Here is a 24,650-nt window from a genome sequence, read left to right on the forward strand (position 1 = left end):
GTCCGCTTCTACGGTCAAATACAATTCTAACTTCAACTGCAATTTGAAATTCAATTGAGGTCGTATTTCAATGGGTCAACACCTCAATACCTAAAACCAATTTCTAGTCAAATAAAATTTCTATTTCAGCACCGATTTCAAGTCCAATTTCCCAAGTGCCATTGCACAGTCTTCAGCACTTTTGTTCGTATGAATATCCCCCTTAATCTAAAACTGTCAAAAGTTAGTCATCGCTTACTATAATAAAAATAAAAAAATACTTATTTGTGTTAGGAAATATAGATATAGTTTTTTCGGCAAAGTTGTAAATATTGTAAAAACAAGCAACTTTCTATCTCTATCGAGTGCAGAGCTATAGAGCAGTTTCTTCGGAAATTCTTTAAAACTAAGTTTTTCATATTTAGAGTATGTTGGTTGCATTTTACAAGAGTATATGGTTCTAGGCGATTATTGAAAGACTCAAAACAGATGTTTTTGCAGAAGATTGCAAATCTCTGGGACTTTTCCTTACACAGTTATCGTTATTTTTAATTAATTTTCCTTAACTTCACGAGTCAAATGCGATAACTTTGTAAGGAAAGCTCCTAGAGATTTGCAATCTTTTGCAAAAACGTGTATTTTGAGTCTTTCAATAATCGCCTAGAACCATATATTCCTGTAAAATGCAATCAACATAAGCTAAGTATGAAAAACTAATTTTTAAAGAATTTATAAGGAAATGCTCTATAGCTCTTCATTCGATAGAGATAGAAATATCATTTCTTTAGCAAAGTTGTTTGCCTTTATATTTTCCATAACTTTGCCGAAAAAACAATGTGTCTATCTACTAACAAAAAATATTGACGTGTATCGAACCTTTAGTGAACGCAAAACACATAAAACGTATGCTTGTCGTACTCTCATTTGGGAGGTTGGGAACAGGCGGAATCCATACAAGTTTATAGTACGCGACTTGAGCTTTAAGATTAAGCACTGATTTCATAAATCCACTTGCCCCATTTTACCCTATAGGCTGAAGCTACGGAAAATTAAAGCTTGAATATATGTCTTCAATTACGTAGTCGTGCTAACGTAAGAACTAGAATGACTCTTAAATACCTTTTTGGCCTGTAAGGCTTTGTAAGAACAAAAAGTAAAGTTTCCAAAGGTATTTAAGAGTCTTGAATATATGAAAACTTAGAAAGTAAAAGTCCCAGAGATTTGCGGTCTTCTGCAAAAACGTGTGTTTTGAGAGCTTCGATAATTGCCTAGAACACTGTATTCTTGTAAAATGCAACTAACAAAAGCTAAGAATGAAAAACTAATTTTAAAAGAAATTTCAAAGAATATGCCCTATAGTTCAGCACTCGATAAAGACAGAAATTTTATTTTTTCCGCAAAGTTGCTTGTTTTTACAATATTTACAACTTTGCCGAAGAAACTACGTCTATATTTTCTAACACAAACAAGTTATTTTTTTTATTTTCATTATAATATGCAATGACAAACTTTTGACAGTTTTAGATTAAGAGGGATATTCATACGAACAAAAGTGCTGATGACCATAAATGATAAAATAAAGCAACAGACACTAGGAAAAAAGTTCCGCTTTTCGCCCTTTTGGACCACTGTGCATTGAGATCCGATTTCATGTCCAATTGCAAGTTTAATTTCAAATCAAATTTTACTTTCAAAATCCAATGTACGATTTCATAACCAACAATCCATTTTAAGTCTAATTCCGAGCCGAATTTAATTTAAATTTTACCTCCTTTTAATTTAAGTCTAATTTTAAGTTCAATGTAATGGACATGTCTAATTTAAAAACAATTTTAACTTCGATTTGAAGTCCAATACCAAGACTAATTTGAAGAGCTATTTCAAACACAATCTTAAGTCCAATTTGAAGTTCAATAGTGATCCAATTTCAACCCCAATTTAATGTCCCATCTTAAAGCTATTCCCAAGTTTAGCTTCAATTTAAAGTCTAATTTTATATCCGATGTCCAATCCAATTTCAAATCAAAAACAATTCTGCTTTTAATTCAAATTTTAGCCTAATAGCTAGTCTAATTTAATTCCAATTTATGCTTGAATCAAAGTCTAATTGCAACTTCCAATTCAGGTCCAGTTTGATATCCAATCTTTATTTTTATTTAGGTCTAATTTTAAGCAAAACGTCTAGTCCGAATTCAAACCCAAATGCTAATCTAATGTCTAAAATCTAAAGTTCAATTTTAAGTTTGATTTCAAATCAAATTTAAATTTCACGGGTGGCCCCAGACTGGAACACACATCCCGTCTATAGAGAGAAGACGAAGAATTCAATGTAAAAAAGTCCTAATAGTGGAATGCCGGACTTTGGAGTTGTTAACCTAACCGAACCGCAATTTTTGCGATAAATAAATTGATTACGTAGAAAAGATCCACTATCCTACGATTACTTGATATTTTTGTGTGCAAAACTTGCTTTTGAATCAAAATTATTCTAAAATCCAGTTCAATCCAAGTCTGATTCAAATACAATCCGAGTGCAATCAAATTTCATTTCAAATTCAAAGTGAAACGGCACTGAATCGCAACATGGCCGGATCGATGGCACCTACAGAGACTATAGATTACAGAGGCGACAAGACACTCAAAAACCGCTAAATTTTTAATCAAAACGAAGAGTACCATTATAAATAAAGGTAACTCTCCGCTTTGATTAAATATTTAGCGGTTTTTGACTGCCTTGTCACCTCTGTAATCTATAGTCTCTGTAATGGCACCCATATCCTCACATGGACGCCATTTTTCCAGCCATGTTGAGATTCAGTACCGTTTCACCTTAATCCAATTGAATCGAATTTCATTTTTAATTGAATTCCATTCAAAGCTTATCTAAATCTAATCCAAATCCTATCGAAATCCAATCCAGATATAATCCGAATCCAATCGAATTTCGTTTTAAATCTAATCCAAATCGAATCTAAATGCAATCTTTCTCGAATCCAAATTCAATTCAAAGCGAATCTAAATATGACTGAAAGCCAATCTGAATTCAGTCGAAATCCATATCAAATCCAATCTCAATCTAATCCAAAGCCAATGCCGAATCAAATCCAGATGCAATCCGAATTCAGTCGAAATCCATTTTCAATCCAAATCGAATAGAAATCTAACCAGAATCTAATTCAAATCCATTTCAAATCCTATCTAAATCTAATCTAAATTCTATCAGAATCCAATACAAATTCAATCCAAACCCAATCGAAACCCTTTCCGAATAAACTTCAAATCCTATCTAAATCTAAACCAAATCCAACCAAAAAACTGTTCAAGTTCCACCGAAATCCAATTCAATCCAAGTCTAATCCATATTCAATCTAAATTCAATTCAAATCTAATCCAAGTGCGACCCAACTCCAATCTAGTCTTTCCAGTCAATACTCAATAAAACTGAATCCAATCCAAACCAATTTCAAGCCGAATTCTTTCCAAATCTAATCTAAATTCAATCCAAATTCCAACAAAATCGCATCCAGATAAAACTGAAATCTAGTCCAATCCATATTCAATCCGAATCTATTCTAAATCTTATACGAATCCACTTCAAATCGGATCGAAATCTATTTCAAATCCAATCTAATCCAAATCCGAATCCAAATCCAAATCCAACTGAAATTCAAATATAGGCCAAATTTAATCCTGCCCCAATCTTAATCTGTTCTAATTCAATCTAAAACCAATTGAATGCCAATACGAATCCGTCCCGAATCCAATGCAATCTATATTCAGGCCAGATCGAACTCAAATCCATCCAAAATCTAATCGATATCTCTTCTAAATCCAATTGAGACTCAATACAATGCAAGTCTAATCCGAATTCAATCCAAATCTAATCTGTTTAGGTTCAGGGCATATTCTCAAAAAAATAAAAAAAATAATAATAAGGCCATTACAAATATTTAAAAAAGTTTTTGTCCCTCCGGTGTTCGGCCACTGAAGGAGGGGCGAAAAAAAACAAAGTGAATTTTTTAATCGAGCAAAAAAAACATGCATTTTAAGAATTTTTATTTAAGGTTTAAACGTGAAAACCGAATCTATTCTTGCTTATAATATAAACGTTATTATTTTCTATGCAAACATATACGAAAGAAGACAAAAACGAAGGAAAATTTTTTTGGACGATTTTCGGAAATTCCATTGTTCGAATTTCCATTTCTGTTTCGTGCTAGAAGCGTTAATTCAACTCTGTGACTCATTTTTCGAGTTTTTCAGAGTTTAGAGCCACAGATAATTGATTTTATAAAAAGAAATTTGACTCATATCCTACAAATTATTTTTTTGCCCCCCGATTTTTCAAGCCAATTTCCAAGGGGGGGGGGGGGGTGACAAAAACTTTAAATATGATTTGCAATGGCCTAATAATATAGAGCTTAAGAGTAGGTTTTTTTTTTGTAAAGTAGTAAATTAATGACGTAAAAGTAGATCCAGTTAGTCTCAGGTCCAATTTTATGCCAGTCTAGTTTAAACTTTAAATTCTAGTACAATTTCCTATCATTTCCAGGCTTAACATAAAGTTATGCTTCAAGCTCAATATGAACCCAATTTCATGTCCAAACATAACTCCAACATCAAGTCAAATTGAATTGCAATTTCAACCCTGATTTCAAACCAAATTTTAAATGCCATTTCATATCACATAATAAATCCAACTTCAAGCCTAATTGAATCCCAATTTCATCTCCGATTGCAAGTGCAATTTTACTTATACTTTTAGGGTCATTATAAGTCCAATTTTAAGTTCAATGTGAGTTAAATTTCGAGTCTAATTTCAACATCGATTTCCATTTAATATCTAGAATAAGAGAGTTTGTTCTGAAAAATTACATCAGAGTTTACGTCCAATTTTCAGTCGAACTTCAATTCTTATTTAATTCTAATTTTAACTCCAATTTCATGTTCAATTTCAGTCTAATTTATAGTGCAATTTTACTTCCTATTTCACGTTTCCAGAGCTGCTGATGTCTGATGCAAGTCCAATTTGCAGTTTAGTTTTAAACCCAATTTGGAATACAATTTTAAGTCCAAATGCAAATTCAACTCCACATTCTAATCTAATGTCAAGATGAATTTTAAGCGTAGTTGCAAATCCAAATTCAAGTTCACTGGCAGGCTCATGTTTTCGGCCTTCTCTGGAAAATTTTATGTCTTAATTTAATCTAGTTTGTCAATTTCTAATCTTTTAATGAAAACATTTTTTGTTGTTCCTCAGCTATGACCGAAAAACTCTGATGGACTGATGGATCTAGCGGTAATTCGTCTCCTGGTGGTCCTGAAGGAAAAAAAACGTAAAAGAACACGGAAGAAAAAAGAAAGAAAACGTGGCAGAAAAAGATTTTTTTCTTTAAGAAAACTATTGAGAAAAGGCGAGGGAAAAGTGTAAAACAAAACAAAAAAATGGGAATAAAAGAGAAAACGAAACAAAAACCAGGAGTCTGTACAGATAAAAAACGGCAGAATGGAAGAGAAAAGAAGAAAAATGGCAGAAAAGAAGGATTTTTTTTGTAAGAAAATGAGAAAAGCGAGACAAAAAGTGATATCAAACTGGACAAAAAAGAAGAAAAAATGGGATAGAAGGATAGGAAAACAATAAGCAATACAGGCATAAAAGAAAAACGGGTCAAGAAGTGAGGAAAATCAGAAGAAAAAAGACAAAAAACAGAACAGAATAGAGTAAAACAAGAGGACTGAAATATGTAAAAAACGTGACAGGAAAAGAGAAAGAGGAAACAGCGGGCAGAAAAAAAGAAAACCAAGAAAGCAAAGAAGGGAAGAAGCAAGGAGCGAGACAGAAAAAAGAGAATCAAACCGGATATAAAAAGAGAATGACGGGAATGGGATAAAACGGGATGGCATAATGGGACAGAAAAAAAAGAAAAGATAAGCACGGAAAACGGGCCAACCAGAGGTAAAACGGGAGAGAAAATGATGGAAAAACGGAATATAAAAAAGAAAAACCGGTGAGAAAGAGAAGCCAAAAGCAGAATAAACGTGACAGAAAAGACAGAAAACGAAGCATCTAAAAGAGAGAGAAAAGTAACAGGTGACTACGAAAATCGTGAAGGAGAGGAGATAAAAAGAGTTGGAAAAAGACGAAAACCGGAAACGAATAAAAGTTAAGAGAAAACACGAAAAATGGGAGAGAAAATTAAAAAAAAATGAGTGAAAAACAAGAGGAAAACTGGACTGCAGATTAGAGAAAATGGGACAATAAACGAAAAAACGAAAAGAGATAGGAAAGACGGGCCGAAAAGAAAGAGAATTGAAAAACAGGAATAACGTGAAGAAAAAAATAAAAATGAGAGCAAAAGCAAGAAAACGGTAGGGAAAAGAAGTACCAGCTCCACAGCTTTTACGACTTTTCTTTGAAATTTTAAACAAATTAGGCAACAGCCCATTCTAACATCCCCCCAGCACTCGGGACGTACTACATCCGTTGCGGTTTCAGCTGATGATGCCCCGCAAACACGGCACGACTATACTGGCGTGAAAGAAAACGCTTTTGTCCCGGATCGGAGCAATCAGCGCCTGCTATGTACCTACGTCCACTATTTTATTTACCCAAGAAGGCAAGAAGGCGGAATTGTTGTTGCTATTATCATAGAGAGTCGCTCCATCCTTGTCTCGAGCAACAGCGAACCGTGCTGCACTGCACATCATCATTGCGTCACAGCCAGCAAACAGCAATGCAACTGCAGTGCAGCGCAGTGCGGGGCCCCACCGGGAGGAAGTTTCGTTTTTATTAATTATACTGAACGGCAAACTATTTGTTCTACGCTCGCTGGCATATAAGGTACATCCAGCTTAGTTTTATTTAACGAGAGAAAATGAGCACTGCTCGAGCTCGTAGAAGCAGTCTCTCCCTTTCTCGACAACTGTCAGTCCAGGTCGAAAGGGTTAAGTCCTTTTCCCACCCTCGTCGTCACTGGTAATGTGGCTATCGCTAGCGGAGTTGGATCGGAAAGTTTCAATTGCTCGGCGTAGGCTCCGGTGCGAAAGATTTTGCAATTCTGTTTTGGCCGACGTCGGAACACACGGCCGGGAGGGTTCGGTCCGTCCCGGTTCGCTGTTTTCGAAGCCTGTCCTGCGAATTCTGCGAGAATGCCTGTATTTCTACCCGATACGCCATAGGTGACCCGCTGCGAGTGACCGCGTAAACATTCGACCTCAGCCAATCGGAAGGACACCCATCCGGGTCCGCCCTTTTCGTTCGTGCTCCGAGGTCAGATTCGTGTGACCTCTCGGCGGTCCTGTGAGCGTTCAAACGAATATTTTGAGTCCCCTTTCACAGAAGCGAATTCAATTTCCTCGTGAAAGGTAATTACACATAGCAAGCGTAAGCTTTTCATATCCGAACGCACCTCTCAATGTGGATTACTAACCGGCACATGGCCTGGCCTACTGCGGCGACGGATGACCGTCACCGGATTGTCAAGTGTTTGTAAACAACAGTCGGCGTGAAAGTTAAATATTGAAAATTGAAATGATAGTGCATCCATGTGTGATTCTTCGCCGAGAATTAGAAACGGTCTGCTGATGCAAGGCAAAGTACGAGTATAGGGCAAATTAAATAGTGCACTTAGATGCAGTTTAGACTGAGGCATCCATAGAAAGAAGAAAACAGAAACTGGAACGCAATATTGTCTATTAATAGAGAAGCAGCAAAATGCACAATTTTGCGACGGTGCATCTTTTGTTGATTGTAAGTGCAGTTGTGTAGTTGCGGATTGCGAAGGCAATTTGTGCCCTTGCCTGCGGTAGTTTGCTTTTTACTGACGTCGGTCGGTCGACCGAAGTAAACTAGATGCATTTACTTTACACTTTGTGCGTTGCTGGAAGACGATGATGATCATGATCGGTCGAGGAAGTTCTACCATTTCGTACCGTGTAAAACTAGATGGCTTGCGGTTACATTCATAGCAGTGATTTATTTTGAAATGTTTTATTCAGGGATTAAATTTACTGTGCACAAAAATCCAGATTTAAAAGGGATTTAATTAATTTATTAGTCTCTACTTTTTAATTTAAAATATGTGTAAAAATGTGTTTATTAGTGGAAGCTTTTCTTCACTAACTTTTTATTCTTCTCCTTCAATATTATTTCTTACTAAATTCAATGCTTTCAGTCTAGACTTAAAATTGTAAACTGACTTCAAATTCCATGAACATCAACTGTTCTAGAGCAACTACCATCAAGAGGTGTCCATTGAAGCGCAGCCGTCACAAAATGTTTACAAGTAGGCCTGGGTACGTTAATAATTCGATATCCAATTGCCTCAATGTGGAAAAGACTTGAAGAGTCTAAATTTTCAATAGTTTTACGCACCATAGCATGCTGTGCTTCATTATATCTCATTGCATAAAACTGTTGAAACGAAGAGAATTGGCACTGAAAATATTGTTTTATCAGCGGTGAATTAACATATTGTGGTCTTTCTCATTTCGGGCAGAGAAAATGATTTTCTGCTGAAAATACTAAAAAAATACTTGAAAAAGTTTAAAACAAGTGTTTTTATTAGAAATTGATTCGCTGTTATTTTTTAAAATGGACACTTTTTGCGTATAAATCCGCAAAATTGAACTACATATTAAAAAGATGCAATTTTCACATAAATATTTGGACAACAACGGAGTGGTCCAACTTCAAATCAGCTAATACCTACTGAATTTACCGAAATCAAAAGTTATACCTACAGTGCAGTGCGCTCAACAGCTTCAATGAGAAACCTAATCTTGGTATTTTCATCCAGCCACGGTTTTTACCATCAAAGAAACGATTATCTTCAACAAAAAGGAATCAGAAAAATCCAGTTCCTTAAAAAACAAAACACCATGCGTTTCCATTGCAGTAACGCAAACGAAAGCATTATATGTATGTACATCTTTAAATTTTTGATTCAATTTGCAGCTTTCTCAAAAAATATAAATCTCCATTGCAGTATCTGTAGTATTTAGAAGAACTTAATAAGAGACTAAGTAAGAAACCATCAGTGGATGACTCAAAATTTATGAAACCTGCCACGTTTTCACTCGCCAAAATTGGAATTTGCATCCTCTCGGTCGGAAGCCGTCAACGAACACATCTGAAATACAGTAATGTTCCGATTTGGTCAGCCCCATGTTAAATTTTGGGCTGACAAAATAGAGAATTTTTTTTTCGAGAGATTTTTTCAAAGTTCAAGACTTAAGACTTTGCAATATCGAAGACTTCTACTAAAAATTGAATTTTAACCCTCAATTGGTCAACCGAAAGCTCAACGAACCGGGCACAGCACACTGGTTCAGAACCTTTTTTGGTGCGCATTAGCTTTGAGCGGGAAAACTTGGTCTTAGGTTTATGGAACCTTTGGAAGAGTTTCTTAAAATTAAAAGTTCTATCGTTCAGCGGAATTCAAATTTTGATTAATCCCCCTAAAAGTGAAATAAAAAAATATTTTTCTTCAGTTTCAATATAACATATTTATGAGTTTTGCAGTATATTATTGCAAGAAATTTTGCTGAAGACACTAACGTTCTATCTCTTCAGTAAAGAGTGGAAAGAGTGTCTTTCCAGAGGCATGGAAATTATCTGCTGTTACACCTATTCTAAAAGCTGGAAACGCCCACGACGTCAAAAATTACCGACCGATTTCGATTCTCTGTTGTCTGGCGAAAACTCTCGAGCTTCTGATACACGATAAACTATATTCTGCGGCAAAACCCATCATAAGTGAATATCAGCATGGCTTCATGAAAAACCGCTCTACTACCACAAATCTCATGACATACACTAGCGCGCTCAACTCAAGTTTGGAGAAGCGATGTCAAGTAGACAGCATCTACGTGGATTTCGCCAAAGCTTTTGACAAAGTGCCCCACGAACTAACGCTGAAAAAGTTTGAAAAGCTAGGTTTTCCTCACTGGCTCATCTCGTGGCTGAAGTCATATTTAATTAATAGATCTGCCGTTGTGAAATTGGGATCAGTTGTGTCAGGATGTTTTTCAACACCATCCGGCGTGCCACAAGGCAGTCACCTCGGTCCTCTAATTTTCATCTTGTTCGTGAATGACTTGAGCCACCGAATTAACTCGCATCATCTTATGTACGCCGACGACTTGAAGATATACCGAACCATCAGCTCGTTGGTCGATTGCGCTGTTTTGCAGCAAGACATTGACATCGTAGTCAGTTGGTGTGCCGTCAATGGAATGGAGATGAACGCAACGAAGTGCAAGGTAATAAGTTTTACTAAAGCACGGACGCCTCTAAAATACGATTACAGAGTAAACAGTTTCAGCATGGATCGAGTTACGTCGATCAAAGACTTGGGTGTGATAATGAACTACAAACTATGTTTCAACGAGCACATAAATGCGACAACTTCTAAGGCTTTTGCCATGCTTGGATTTATCCGCCGTAATGCACGAGAATTCCGTGATGTGTATGCATTGAAGTCGCTGTACTGCTCACTCGTACGAAGTGTTCTCGAATACGCAGTTCAAATCTGGGCACCTTACCATGCAACTCAGATTGCTCGCATTGAAAGAGTACAGCGTTGTTTCATTCGTTTCGCGCTACGGCGACTGCCTTGGAGTGAGCCGCAAAGATTACCATCGTACGAACAGAGATGCCTACTAATAAGATTAGAGCTTTTGCAGCAACGTCGCATATATCTCCAACGAATGTTTGCTTTTGACATACTGAACAACCAAATTGACTGCCCAGACCTATTGCGATTGGCAAACTTTTCCGTTCCGGCCCGACGATCTCGACAACGTCTGCTGTTTCTCACTGTTAGACATAGAACTGTATTTGGACAAAACCATCCACTTGAGAAATGTTTCAGTTTGTTAAATAATCTGAGTGTAGTTTTCGATTTTCACGTAACCAGAGACCGTTTCAGAGTAAGCATTAGACAACTAACATAGGTCATAAGCATCCAGTCTGTACAGTTTTAACTGAAGACGTAGTAAAATAAATAAATAAATAAATAAATAAATAAATAAATAAAGATAGAAAAATTCTATTTCTCATGAATGGAAAATCGTTAAAATCAGTTTTTCTATTTTAGCTGTTTTTGTAGTTGTTGTATGACTTTTTTCTGTTTCACAAAGTTGTACAAATAGTAGAATTATACAATATTGCTGAATATAGTATACCTCAATCTTTGCTTGTTTAGGAACTATAGAACTTTTACAATAAAAATACCCTAATTTTGACCCCGAATTACTCGCAAGAAGACATCATTTTAAATGGAAACAGTACTGTACTCTGAAATATGATAGGCGCCGTGTTTTTAATCGATTTAGGCGCTGAAGAGTAGTTGCTTAAATTGCAAATAAACTATTTTTGAATGATTATGCTATGCTTCAAACAATTTTTCATATGAATCTACTGTATGTCCTCCTTTCTCTTCTGTTGGGTACTTTGGGATTGGGTAAACAGTTCATTGGAATATCGTCGATATAATGTGAAATAAAAGGGGCCTAATAATAATTTCATAAGGTATTGCTTACGTTATTCGTATTATTGGTTACCATCAGGCGATTTTTATTACACATCTGCTCTTAGTGGTGTACCAGATAAGTTTTTGTGACGATTTTTCGACTCTTATTCCACACTACTCTTGGCAATACAGCGGTTACGTTTCCGCAACGTTCATTCCACCAGAGCAGGCGTGTAGGCCGGCAAACTCGTGCGGTCGAACAGAACCAAACAGAGCCTCGCGCTTCGGAGGGGGAAGGGGGGGGGGGGTTCACGCTTGGTGATGACTAGAGAAAAATGTTACAAAAGTCTAGTGAATAATCCCGGGCTGCTCAGAAATATTTGCATGATTTCCATTGGTTCCCCTTCTCTTTCATTTAAATGCAGAATGTATTTTAAAAAATCACCGAATGTATTTTAAATGAAATCAGGCCTCGCTGCTTTGGAATAGGTCGTTACATCATGTATCAAACTGGTCGGGCTCAGCCTGCACGCCGATTGTTCATGGAGGTTTAGAACAAATAGATCATCATCCTTTATCGAACCAGTTACGCTTTGGAACATATCCCAGAGAATTTGCGGAAAGTAGAGGTGGTGTTCATACCTAAAAGCAAAGCCGTGGGCTTAAACCGTCATTAGACATTACCCTTCTTTATCGACAGTCTTCGCAGCCGGCTGTTAGAGTACAGGAAGATTACGGGGCCAGTGTAATGATCCTACTGACTCTATCTAGCAAGCACCGCCTAGCCGAGATTCGAACATACGACGACTAGCTTGTTAGACCAGCATCGTACCTTGAAGCTAACGGTGTTCATACCTAAGGGAGATAAAAAAGAGAAAAGCATGGATAATGCTTTCAGACTAAGCAGTTCGACTTCAACACTTCTTAAGTTGCAGGAAAAAATCACAGATATCCGCAATGGGTTTCTAAGGAGCTCTCCGTTGCAAATCAACGGATACCCCTACTGCACTGTGCAACAGTGACGTTAATTGAGAAATCACTCAAAGATCAGGAAACGGCACTTTGTGCTTTTCTTGATATTGAAGGAGCTTTCGATTACACACCCTTCGTTTTAATTATTATGGCTGTCTTTCAAAACGGAATTTACCACACTACAATGGCGATATCTATTTAGTACGCCACGCAAATTTTGACCAAAATCAAACCTCCCCCCCCCTGTCCCATTTCGTCACACATTCGTAACCCCCCTGAGAAAGTACGTCACGTCACGGCAACCCCCCCCCCCCCTTTCACAACAAAAAAATTAAATATTCATTACAACCTTTTTATTTAAAGCTGCCAAATGAATTTCAGCAAATAAAAAAAGGAAAATCCACGTCCTTTACATCCATCCACTCAAATTCGTCTGATCTAGTTGAAAGAATCAGGACTTCCTGCTGACGTCTTGCAGCAACACGCCTTGGAAGAGCTTTTCTGACAGATTTTGTCATTTTGTGTATTCATTGAATCATGCAATCATTCAACACTACCTTAGATGCGAAATTTAATCCGCAAGTGGCATAAATTCTATCCTTCAGGGAGCTTTTGAGTGAAGGGCAGTATAAATTATACCGAAAAACCTTAAAAGCAGCCGTGGAACTTCGGTATGAGCTTATGTTCATCAATTGAGTTCAGCACGAATATCAAGGGAAAACATTGCCATGGGTCTCTGGTAGCACCGCGTAGCCCCTCATGAGTTTATGCGACTGCTATTTACGGTTGCAAAAATCTTTTAGGCAGGACGGTACTTAAGCAGCTCTTCAGCGGTGTAGGGTAACTGGTGGTAAAATGCCCAGTCGGGGCAAAACGCGCCACTGTAATATTTCACGAAACGCTCACTTTTGAATGCTAATTAAGATGCCAATCGCTTCAGTTTTAAGTTATAAAGCAGTGTAGATAATACAAGTTTTCTATATTACATCCCAAGTAACAATTTGGGTTTTATTACACTCTTATGATGGTATTTAAGACCAAAATTGGTCATGAAAACCGCCATAAGAGTACAATGAAACTCACATTGTTGCTTGGGATAAATCCTGCGAATAATGGAAAAGATTTTTTCAAACCTATTTCTTACAATTTTTACATCTCTTTTCGTAAGACATTACGTTGCCAATAAACAGTATTACGTACCGGTAAACTGCTCTTCTTATGAACAATGCTCTCGGTTATCAGTAGCCAACGTAAAATTTTATGATTGATGTATTATTTGTTTGATTTAAACGATTTTCATCAAACAACTCGAGGCGGGGCAAAATACGCCATAAGAAATTCGAATTTACTCAACAGACGCTTGCACTGCAATCGATCTAGTAGTTCATGCGCGCGTGGACAAACGTCAAAACGTTCGTAAAAAGCGATATCTTAGCACTGACCGCTCCAGAGAAAGAAGACCTGTCGATTGCCGGGATCGGGATTTAGAATAACAGATTTAAGGAGTACGTAGGTACCCACGTAGTTCTGAGTCGTGCCGGTTTTGCATTGAAATAAAACAGTCGGCGAATTTTACGCATTTGTAGTGGCGCATTTTGACCCTTTGCTTTGGTTCATTATGTACAAACCTATGCGCATTTTGCCCCTAACGCGTCTGAAAACAAATTTTCGAATGCTTCATAAAACTTCACGATTTAAACATATATTATTGATTTTTACGTTTCAGGACGAGCATGTTAGGTAAAAAACTGTTGTACTTTTGAACCTGCTGTCCAGTTTCATTATTAATATATATAGTTTCCTTGTGTCTGACTGTAACGCTAGATCCAAGCAACCTGTTAAATAAAAAGTTTTCTAGACTACAACACGCGTAGTGAAGGTAACAATAATTTCAGCAGTGGGTGGGTGGGTGCAATCGGCAATTTAATGGGTTGCTACTAAATGCGATTCTGATTTCATCAAGTCCTACGGGGGAACAAGATTGGGATTGATGAAATATTCTTAACGTGTGATTTGGCATGTGATAATAAGGATAGCCTATGATTTAATCAAGCTATATTTGATTATCAGAAGCTGCCAAAGTAGTTCATATTCAATATGAGGCGCGAAAACGCATATCCCGTTGAGTATATTTATACGTACATTTACTTCTTCCGGAGTTTCTTACCAGAATGGTATATAGTTGCTAAAACCCTTCCCGAGTGAGGTGTGGGATGATATGTTAATCACACAGAGGTGATATAGCGTGTATTCTTACACAGTCAGATGTTTTATCAAGGACATATTCAAACATTGATGGTTATAAAGCCAGAATTCATCAAAATGAGGTTTGTGTGAAACGTGTTGTTCCATGATTTAGTTGCAAAGCTGATTTACAAACACGACCTGAAATATCTCAATATAAGGCAACATAAGTGTTGAAATCTACAAATTTAAGTTCTAACTTTAAGAATTTAATAGAAGTAACTTTAGAAATTTATTGCAAAGTATTTTAAAAATATTTTAATTTTTTTAAGGGACTGGGTCGCAAAAAAGTCGTCGAAATCTCCTATATCCAAGACTTCGTATTGCGTTGACTCGATTTCAAGCAAATAACTAATCCAAGAGTTTGTCCGATTTACTAAAACGAAGGATGTGTTTGTAGTTGTGGTCCAACGAGTGGTAGCGGATTAGACAGCAAGCGGTATAATGCAATATGCAATTAATAGTTACTGCAATCATAGTTTTGGCGAAACCGAATCTAAATTTTGTCTTGGTTTTAAAATTGATTATTTTTTCGAAATGTTCTCTCTCGCAGCATGGTTTTCACAATTGGTTGCCCTTTTATCTAAGTCCCATATGCTTCGTTTGTAGATTACACGTGTTTTAATTAATAGAAGCCAATTTTAAAACTGTTTCATTAATAATTTTTAATACGGGCACGCGCTTTTCAATTGTAAACCATGTTACATTTTCATAGGTTTTGGTATCGTGGTTAGCCACGACGGGTCCAGCTAGTTAAATATATTCTGCATTGACTAGTAATACGAGGTTATTGTTAACGTGGGCATTATACCCCCTGTCCCCCTACTGCATATTCTGTAAAGTCTCAATGGAAAGGTCATACCACATAGAAGAATAAATGATCCTGTTCACACATCGAGTTCGACCTGTATTTGTTTTAAAATCCATCAGTACGTAATTTTATAGAAGCCTTCAATAGTTGTATCTTAAAATGAAAGCTAAATTATATTTTCCCGAATACATTTTCCATTTGATTATTTTTTCATGTGACGTCACACAACTTCATATCCCCCTCTCCCCTACGTCACAAATCGTCACAATTAGGTCAACCTCCCCCCCCCCCTCCCCCCTATAAGCTTGACGTACTTTATGGATGTCCCCAATGAAGTAGATTCAAGCAATACTTTTGAACAGAGAAATCACAGCAGCATTGGGAAATACGTTGGGCACGATTTCGGTGATCAAAGGATATCCACAGGGAGTACTCTCCTTCTCGCTCTGGACACTGAAGGCCGACGCACTCCTTCACAATATATCGCATCTTGGTTATGACGCTTAGGTCATCGACGTGACTTGTCGTCAGAGGAAAGTTTGACGCACTGCTGACAAGTTGTTTATTAGTAGCTCTAAGCACCACCATGTTATGATGCTTACAAGACGAGCCTAATACAAGCTCCTCAAAAACAGTTCTTATATCATTCACCAGGGTAAGAAAACGTTCCCCTATACTGATTGGTATCAGGATGAGCTTCAGTATAGAAGCCGAACTCCTCAGAATAATTTTGGTTAAAATAACTTAATTGGGCTACCCGCCTAGATTGTGCTGTAAAAACATCCCAATGGAATCATATACAGGATTGTAGACCAAACAGTTTATCTACCTACAAATCCTACAGTCGTACAGAAAATCGGATGACACCGATATCTGCCGCTTTCGCAGCACTGAACTTGAATGTTCAGAGCATCTGCTTTGAAATTACGAGGCTCTTGCTTTATCTAGGCATACATTCTTCGGAAGTTTCATTCCTAGAGCTAAATTCCCATTTTAACTCATTGACTTTATTTGGTATGTACTACTGAATCTACTACATTAAAAAATGGAAATTTACTTTGATGCTATCAATACGAACTAGCATTTTTCACTCTGACAATTAGTATTATATTCACGCATTAATAGTCAGAAAAAGCTAAAATGGCCCATAATTGTATGTGACCCACAATTGTGGACTGGCTGTATTTACATTAATATGTATTAATACTGTTATTTTCGTGGAGTTAATTTCGTTCTATATGCTCTTTTTACGCGATAATTAAAAATTCTTGGACATTTAAGCCTACAGAAAGCGTTGAAAAGATAACTAATAATACAGTAAGGAGATGAAAAGTTGATAAAACAGTGATAAAAAGATAACAAAAATACAATGTACAGTTCGCAAGGTTTTTTTCTTCGGAATTCGCCGCTGAGTCTTTTTTAGCTGATAATGCTTTGCGTGCTGCTGAAAACGTTCCTGCTGACCTTATTGATCTTGATATTTTTGAAATTACACCACAAATGATTACTACTGCTGCGAAAAAATTGAAATATTCGTATTCGGTTGACTCGGATGGGATTTCGGCTGTTATTTTGTGTCGCTGCATTGAAACTCTAGCTGCTCCTCTCTGCTGCATTTTCAACAAAGCGTTTATGCAGGGTAAATTCCCGAATATCTGGAAATATTCATATATGTTCACGATCTTCAAGAGTGGTGACCGTCGGAATGTAAAGAACGGACTAACGGACTTCCAAATTATTTGAAATAGTTGTTGGCACAGTTATTATGAGTACCACTAAGAACTACATAGATCCCGATCAGCATGGATTTGTACCTGGTCGTTCCGTGACTACAAACCTTTTGGATTTCGTGTCGAACTGTATATTGGAAACCGAACGTAAAGCACAAGTTGACGTAATATTAACAGATTTGACAGATCAAACGCTGCTTGACCGAATTGATCACCTTACAATGCTAACCAAAATGTTGCGGTTGGGTGCTACTCAGCAGTTTGCCTCGTGGCTGAAACCAATCCTGTGTAATAGAGTTTTACAAGTCAAGCTTGGATCGGATTTATCATGTGCATTCACAAACGAATCTGGTGTAGCGCAGTGTAGCATTATTGGCCCACTTCTTTTTATTATATTTTTCAATGACGCAGCTCATGCTATAGACAATGGATGTCGACTTGTTTACGCCGATGACTTCAAAATCTACTTGACGATTCGTAGCTTAGAAGATTGTTATCGTCTGCAGCTTTTATTAGATAAATTTACGAAGTGGTGTAAACTGAATTCCTTACTTATAAACACTACTAAATGTGAAGTAATTACTTTTTACCGAGTATGCGATTAACGGGCAAGCGCTAAAGAGAGTGGATCACGTTAATGACCTTGGTGTTATTCTTGACGGAAAGCTGACATTCGATAGGCACCGCACGGCGATCGTGTCTGAAGCGAGTAGACAATTAAGGTTCATCGCTATAATAGGACGGGACTTCAAGGATCCTCATTGCCTGAAAGCCTTGTACTGCTCTCTTGTACGTCCGATACTGGAAAATGTATGTGTGGTTTGGACCCTGCACCAGCTCGATTGGAACTTGCGGATTGAGCGTGTGTAGAGAAGATTCGTTCGTTTAGCTTTGAGGGATTTACCCTGGCAAGATCCTGCCAACCTGCCCTCTTATCCGGATCGTTGCCGTTTAATTGGATTGGACACACTTGAACGACGCCGCAAATTACAACAGGCCTTACTCGTGGCGAAAGTGCTTAACGGTGAAATAGACTCCCCAAAACTGCTGTCTATGATGAACTTCCGTGTTTCACAACGTATGCTGCGACCATCCTCGATGCTTGTAAACCAGTTTCACCGGACGAACTTCGGTTATTTTGAACCAGCAGCGTTTTGTGTGACAATTTTTAATAGTGTTGAACATTTCTTCGAATTTGGCGAACCCATTTATATGTCTAAAAATAGATTAGCTAGAAGTAACTCATTTTAGACGCTTCATTAAGACTTTTATGTCAGATGCTGTACAATAAATAAACAAATAAACAGTTGACGAAAAGACGACAATACGCTAGAAATAACGTGGAAATATGATAAACAGACAACGTAAAGACGTTAAAACTGCGACAAAAAGAACAACAGAATTGGGAGAGAGACATTTAAATAGCGTCAAAGAGACGATGAAACATGCAAAAAATGCTACGAAAAGATGGCGAATATACGTCAGAAACATGTAGGCGTAAAGACAGTGAAGAAAGGACGAAAGACGAGAAAAATTCGGGTAAAAGACGCCAAACAACGCCAGCAGACCAAATACTTCTCAAAAGACAATAAAAAATAACAAAAAAAAAATACTGAAAAGAGACAAAAAGACGACGCCAGAAAGCCAGAAGTTAAGAATAACGAAAAACGAGAACAAAAAACAAAGGGTCGACACTGAGGTCATAACTGTCAGTAAAGTAATTGGTCACAAAAATAAGACGCTTGCATAAATTTCAATTTTGAGTGTATTTCGTATTAAGTACAACTCTCTCTGCTTTAATTACCAGTAGCAATCGTTGTTGAGAAGCGCTACAGTTGGCACGCACGATATCCTGAGGTATTTCATCCAAACGTTCACAGTTAATCCTTTGATGCTCCCTAGCATGTAACCACATGCATAAAAGTCGAGAGGATTCAAATCAGACGAAGAGGCAAGCCACTGTTTCAAAGAAACAAAAGCCGAAAAATTGTCCTCACACCAAGTCCATGTAGGTTTCGACTGCTGAGACGGTGCAGAAACTTGTTGAAAGCAGTATGGTGGATTCTTGTTTTGTTTTTTGACGATGCGAAGCAAATGCTTCTTCAAAACATTATCGATGTAATATTTAGTGTTGATTATACCACCAGATTCACCTTTGCTGATCAATGGAACCTTTAAATTTCTTGGAGGAATATCCTCATACCATCATTCTGGAACATTCTGGAATCTTTGAACAGCCACTTTGCCCCAAGGAATATCAGAAAGATGTGATGCATATATGCGGTCATTTTGTTGGTTGCGGTGATCCTGTAGCTGGAACATTTCTTGTCCGAAAACAGAATTTCACAATCACCGTGTTGCCTGAGCAGCTGCCAACATCTTACGACTCTTGCAACCTTCTGCTTTTCAGTCAAACCGTGCACACTTTGTTTTTGTATTGAATCGATCGAAGATAATTTTTCAAAATATTCTTCATGGTTGACTGCAAAACTCTCAGTTCCTTGGTCATCTTAAGTCCAGACTGATCTAGTTTCCGTGGAATTCGCTCTCTGAAGGGCAAAACAGAATGCTGCGCCAACCGGTCCGTCAGTGTAATTCTAACAGTTTTACCATGAATTGAAATCTCTAGTGTCCACAAACCATAACAGCATAACGGCTTCCGATTTCGAAGAGATCCGGCGGGGTCAGAATGTCAGCTGAAGAATAATAGAGCTCTCGGAAATTAGAGGACTCCAAGCAGAACTTTATGGCAGAACAAATGGCAAAGAACCACCAGCAACGGCACTTCACTGGATACTTTTTAGTATTTGGGAGAAGGAGAAGCTACCGGAGGAGTGAATGGAAGGTGTAGTCTGCCCCATCTACAAAAAGGGCGACAAGCTAGATTGGTGTAATTACCACGGTATCACGTTGGTCAACGCCGCCTACAAGGTGCTGTCCCAGATTGTATTGCGTCGTCAAGCAGTATAGCAAGAGAATTCGTAGCGCAGTATCAGGCGGACTTTATGGGGGCGGTTGAGCGCCGTTGTTGGATCAAATTTTCACTTTCCGACTAATTCCACAGAAATGTCGGGAGTACAACCTACCCACGCATCATATTTTCGCGGATTTCAAGCAGCATACGATACAGTCGAGTGCAAACGACTATGGTAGACGACTATGGCTCGAGAACGATTTTCCCAACAAACTGAAGTGGCTGGTTAAAGCTGCCTTTGAGCAAGTGATGTGTTACGTGTGTGTTTCAGGGGCTATTTTTAATTGCATAGGGACTCCAGCTTTGATTAGATTCTAGTGTTCGATCGACAAAATTGGTCGAGAAGAAGGGTGGTTGTGCACTTGTTCAATCCGGTATACTTTCAGGACATTAGCTTCGTCTAAATTCACTAGAAACAAATAACCGGGGCGGGATGGTTTGGTTACTTTTGTCTGGGGCAAGGAACGTGCTGGCAAACTACTCCAGTTTGCTTAATATTTAGAGCTAGTTTGAATTATTAGAAGGCCCAAGTTACTTAAGTTTAAACTGAATTTAGTATAAAATATATTTTTACAGATCTGGAGGATAATTTCTTGTAACAATTTTTTATCTACGCCAGCACCAGCAAAACTGTGGATGTAAAATATCAGGAATAATTCTTCATTTAAACAGCAACGTTTACGTTCTTCTCTAGAAGCTTACTACCAAAAATCCCAATACAGTGTCTTCGAGGAGCAGCATTTCTGGAATGTTAAATAGCTATCTGCTTCAGTAATGCTCTCCTTCTTCGGAAACTGGTTGAACCAGCAATCAGCCAGAGATGGCGAAGAAATTTCACAATTATAAATGACTTTTCACTTATCTGCGTTCCAGCAGCGGAAACTCGACGCAAAGACAAAAGAGCCGAAACTTTAACTCTTTCATTCGTGAATTTTTAATTTTTCCACTCCCCCAACCCCGGGGTTGCGGAAAAGTTTCCCCCCGCAACGGACCCTGCGGCAGAGTTTTTCCGAAATAGACTGTCTCGTTTCACTTTCCGGCAACTTTTATTTATGCTCCAAAGCAAAAAGCGGGCTCCTGTCGTCTCCTAATGAAAAATAATCGATTGAATTGCTCAAAATTATATTTACATAAGAGCTATGTCGTTCGTGGTGGGCCAACGCCAGCATCCGCAGCCTTCTTCAAAGTTTCAGGGTTTAAAAAGTAGCTTCGCAGCGCCATAAGTTGAAGGCTCGGAATGTGTTCAACCCTGAGCGAAAGAAACAGACGTTCCCATCAACCGACACACAGTTTGCTGCTCGGCACCAGCAATAAAAGTGCCTACTGCGTTTCCGCTCGATTCACAGCTTCGTGCCTCGCGGGTTCGTCAAATTTAATTTTATAGGAAGTACCGGGTAAAGACTTCACTGCAGTAGCTGTAAAGCTGCTGGGCGAAGTGCGTTTTACGCCCGAAACGATTTTGTAGAAAACCCTGGGTTTTCAGCTGGAAACGAGAAATGATAACAGCCTGATGAGAAACGATGGAAACTATTTCTTTGAGCCCCGTTCCATCGTTTGACTGGCTTGTTCGTTTTCAAAGTTTTAAAGCTTAAAAAGGGGAGCCTTTTTGCCGGGAATATAAAATGATTTTTCTGGCAGATCGTTTAAATTGTCGGAAAAACAGAGCGCCGGGCCCGGGAAATCGATGGGTAGATGAACGAATACCTAGTACCGACTATGTAACTCCGAGCGGCTCCGACTGGTACGAGTACCAGTAGTGGCACATGTTAGGGCGCATGTCTTCATAAATTCTCGTCGCGTCTTGTGTGTAGCAAAAGAAATGAAGGCTTTTTTTCTTTCATCTGCAAGATTCTCACACACACTTCAGTTTGAGATTCTCATGGTTTGCACAGATTGCTTATGTAATACAATTTCCTTTCTCCGCGTCGCGTGTTTGAAAGAGACATGTGTGTTTCCATGGTTACGTGCTCGATTTTATTTACATCAAAGCTTTTTTCTCTATTTCGGTAGGATTAAACCTCCATATTTGCCAGTATCCAGTTCATGTGAGTGGAAACATTGGTATAAACCATCGGAGAATCGCTACAATAAATTCCTAGTGTGTGAGTATAAATTCCGAACAGAATAAAACGTGTTCCATGCAAATTTCCTCCGTAGCCTAGTGGCCCTCCCGAATCAATGGCACAGTTTCGAGCAAATGCCGGCCCACCAGCAACACACAGCTGATCGTCGGCAATTGGTGCGCTCTGTGAATCCCGACACAGTGAACGATCTGAGACTGTGACTGTTCCTTTACGGAGCACGGAAGAACTCTTGTCGTCAGTGGATTTTGAGTGGAAACCCCAACCGGAAGTGAAGAATTTTGCCGGTTGATATTGTCTCAGGTTGGCCGTCAGAGGAAGGCATATCGGTTGAATGTGATCTGAAACTTTTAAAGGTTATGTCCCGAATTGAATGTCTGAAAGCAAATACCTTGGAAAATAATGTCCTCGCTTACGCGTACTAAAGCAATGTTGGCACTTCGTTTCTTGAACTCGTACGCAGGATGTCGTATGATACAAATTATGCCGTAGTCACGCACTGGAAGGGCACAATCTTCACTCACAAAAGTACTGTTATCGCCATCGCCAGCATTGCAGTCCAAATCCCGCCCGATTGTATGCTCTCCGAGTCTAACTTGATTACTAGAAACAAAATATGTTGCTTAACTAAACATAAGCAAATACATTAAAAATTAACATACGGCATGTATTCATGACCCCGAAAGCAGTGTACCGCCGACAGTACGTAGCGCTTGTTAATCAGTGTTCCCGCGCAGACGAAACCTCTCGTGTCGTGTCGCAGAATCGCCATCCAGGGAAACTCGAACACCTTTGCTTCGATGCTGTACCGATCACCCGTTGGAATATAAACTCCGCAATTCCGCGGAAAGTAGTAACGGTACGTTTTTGTCGAATCGTCCTCCTCCGCCGGATAACAACTATCCACCGCACCAACTAAAGAATTTAAATTTAGGTGTGACTCTCTCATCGAATTTGATAAACAATAACACTTACACTTGAACTGCATCTTCGTTATATCACCGATCCAGGACAGGTATTTCTGAACCTTGGTGAAGGCACCGTAGCTCTGCCGGTGACAGAACCCACTATCACCATCCAATCGACTTTTCGCGAACGAAACTATCCCTCCCAGATACCATACATTGCTACGTTTAATGAACAGCCCTCCTCCGCTATCACCATTGCAAACGCCCGTTCCGTTCATGTGCCCAGCGCAGAACATCCCATCGTCCAGACTGTGACCGAAAAGAACGCGATCGCTCTTCAGACAGGTGACAGTATCGACCACCGGCAGCTGTGCCTGCCGCAGGGTTGGCGAAGTTTCATCGTCCTCCGTCAAACCCCAACCAACGACCGTTCCCTGCTGACCGGTGATGTCCTCCTCCCGGTTGAGGCAAGCCGGCTGAACGTATTCGGTGAACTGAATGACCGTATTCAACTCTAGTAGCGCTATATCATTGAACAACCGAGTAAAGTTCGCAAATTTGTGAACCTTCCCCACCGAATGCTGCTGCACAGCCCGCGGATTGAACTCGTCCAGATTGTGGATTCCCATGCGAACAAAGATTCGACTCGGCACCAGCTGATAGCCGCTGTCACTGTTCATGACGCAATGAGCCGCCGTAAGAACAAACTGATCATTGATGATCGTACCTCCGCAGGCGTAATCGTTTGAACGTCGCGTTCGATGGTAGACGGCCACATGCCATGGCCAGTCGCCGTGAACAGTGTCCCCGCCGAGAAGGATAAGCTGGGAACTGTTTAGCTGACGAATGCCACAGTGCGGTGGATTTTGCTGTGCGCTAAAGCGAATTTGCAGGATGATCGCGCACACGAACAGCACTAACGTGTCTAATGTTTTCATACTGTTGCACTACTATTCGAAAGTGATCATGACTAACTGCTGGCTGAGATGAATCGGTACTGAGTTTTGTTTTGTTCTCAATCAAAACAAAACAGGATTTCCCCTCTGATTTGCTTCAAGCAAAACAAGTTTACACCGGAGAACAGCATATAACAACTTATCAACGGTTTTTCAAAGCAGAGTACTAATATTACTGTGAAGTGAGAGTAATAGTAATATAAGAGAGAATTTTAATGATAATTCCCTGCGTTAGTACAGTTCGCAAAAGCTACATCCACATTCGATTGTCAAAGAACGCGTGCAAATATTTAGTTCCTGATTAATTATACTTTTGCATCAATCAAACCTTATTAAGCACAAAATGATTTCTAAAATGAGGGAATATTTTTCGGAAATCTGCCATTTATGGGTTGATAAATTTTATCTATTGTCAAATTCATTGAAGCCCTAGCCCTAGCCCTAGCCCTAGCCCTAGCCCTAGCCCTAGCCCTAGCCCTAGCCCTAGCCCTAGCCCTAGCCCTAGCCCTAGCCCTAGCCCT

General features: G+C 38.8%; 1 protein-coding gene across 1 annotated transcript; it reads right to left on the bottom strand.

The window, feature by feature from the left end:
* Positions 1 to 22,121: 22,121 nt before the first annotated feature.
* On the bottom strand, positions 22,122 to 24,140 carry LOC128737069 (serine protease grass-like). Its single transcript, XM_053831621.1, has 4 exons — positions 23,241 to 24,140; positions 22,928 to 23,180; positions 22,657 to 22,868; positions 22,122 to 22,606 (listed from the first exon to the last, which is right to left on the bottom strand). Exons 1-4 carry the CDS (start codon positions 24,109 to 24,111, stop codon positions 22,197 to 22,199), a joined length of 1,746 nt encoding a protein of 581 aa, XP_053687596.1. The 5' UTR covers positions 24,112 to 24,140; the 3' UTR covers positions 22,122 to 22,196.
* Between the last annotated feature and the right edge of the window lie 510 nt (positions 24,141 to 24,650).

Source organism: Sabethes cyaneus, chromosome 2 (assembly GCF_943734655.1).
Source record: "Sabethes cyaneus chromosome 2, idSabCyanKW18_F2, whole genome shotgun sequence".
Classification (NCBI taxonomy): domain Eukaryota; kingdom Metazoa; phylum Arthropoda; class Insecta; order Diptera; family Culicidae; genus Sabethes; species Sabethes cyaneus.

Excerpts from the sequence above, each read along its gene's own strand:
- LOC128737069 (XM_053831621.1), bottom strand. The coding sequence starts at position 24,111 with ATGAAAACATTAGACACGTTAGTGCTGTTCGTGTGCGCGATCATCCTG. Across the intron at positions 23,181-23,240 it reads AACGAAGATGCAGTTCAAGT|TTGGTGCGGTGGATAGTTGT; the intron begins GTAAGTGTTATT and ends TAAATTCTTTAG. Across the intron at positions 22,607-22,656 it reads CGAGGACATTATTTTCCAAG|ATCACATTCAACCGATATGC; the intron begins GTATTTGCTTTC and ends TAAAAGTTTCAG.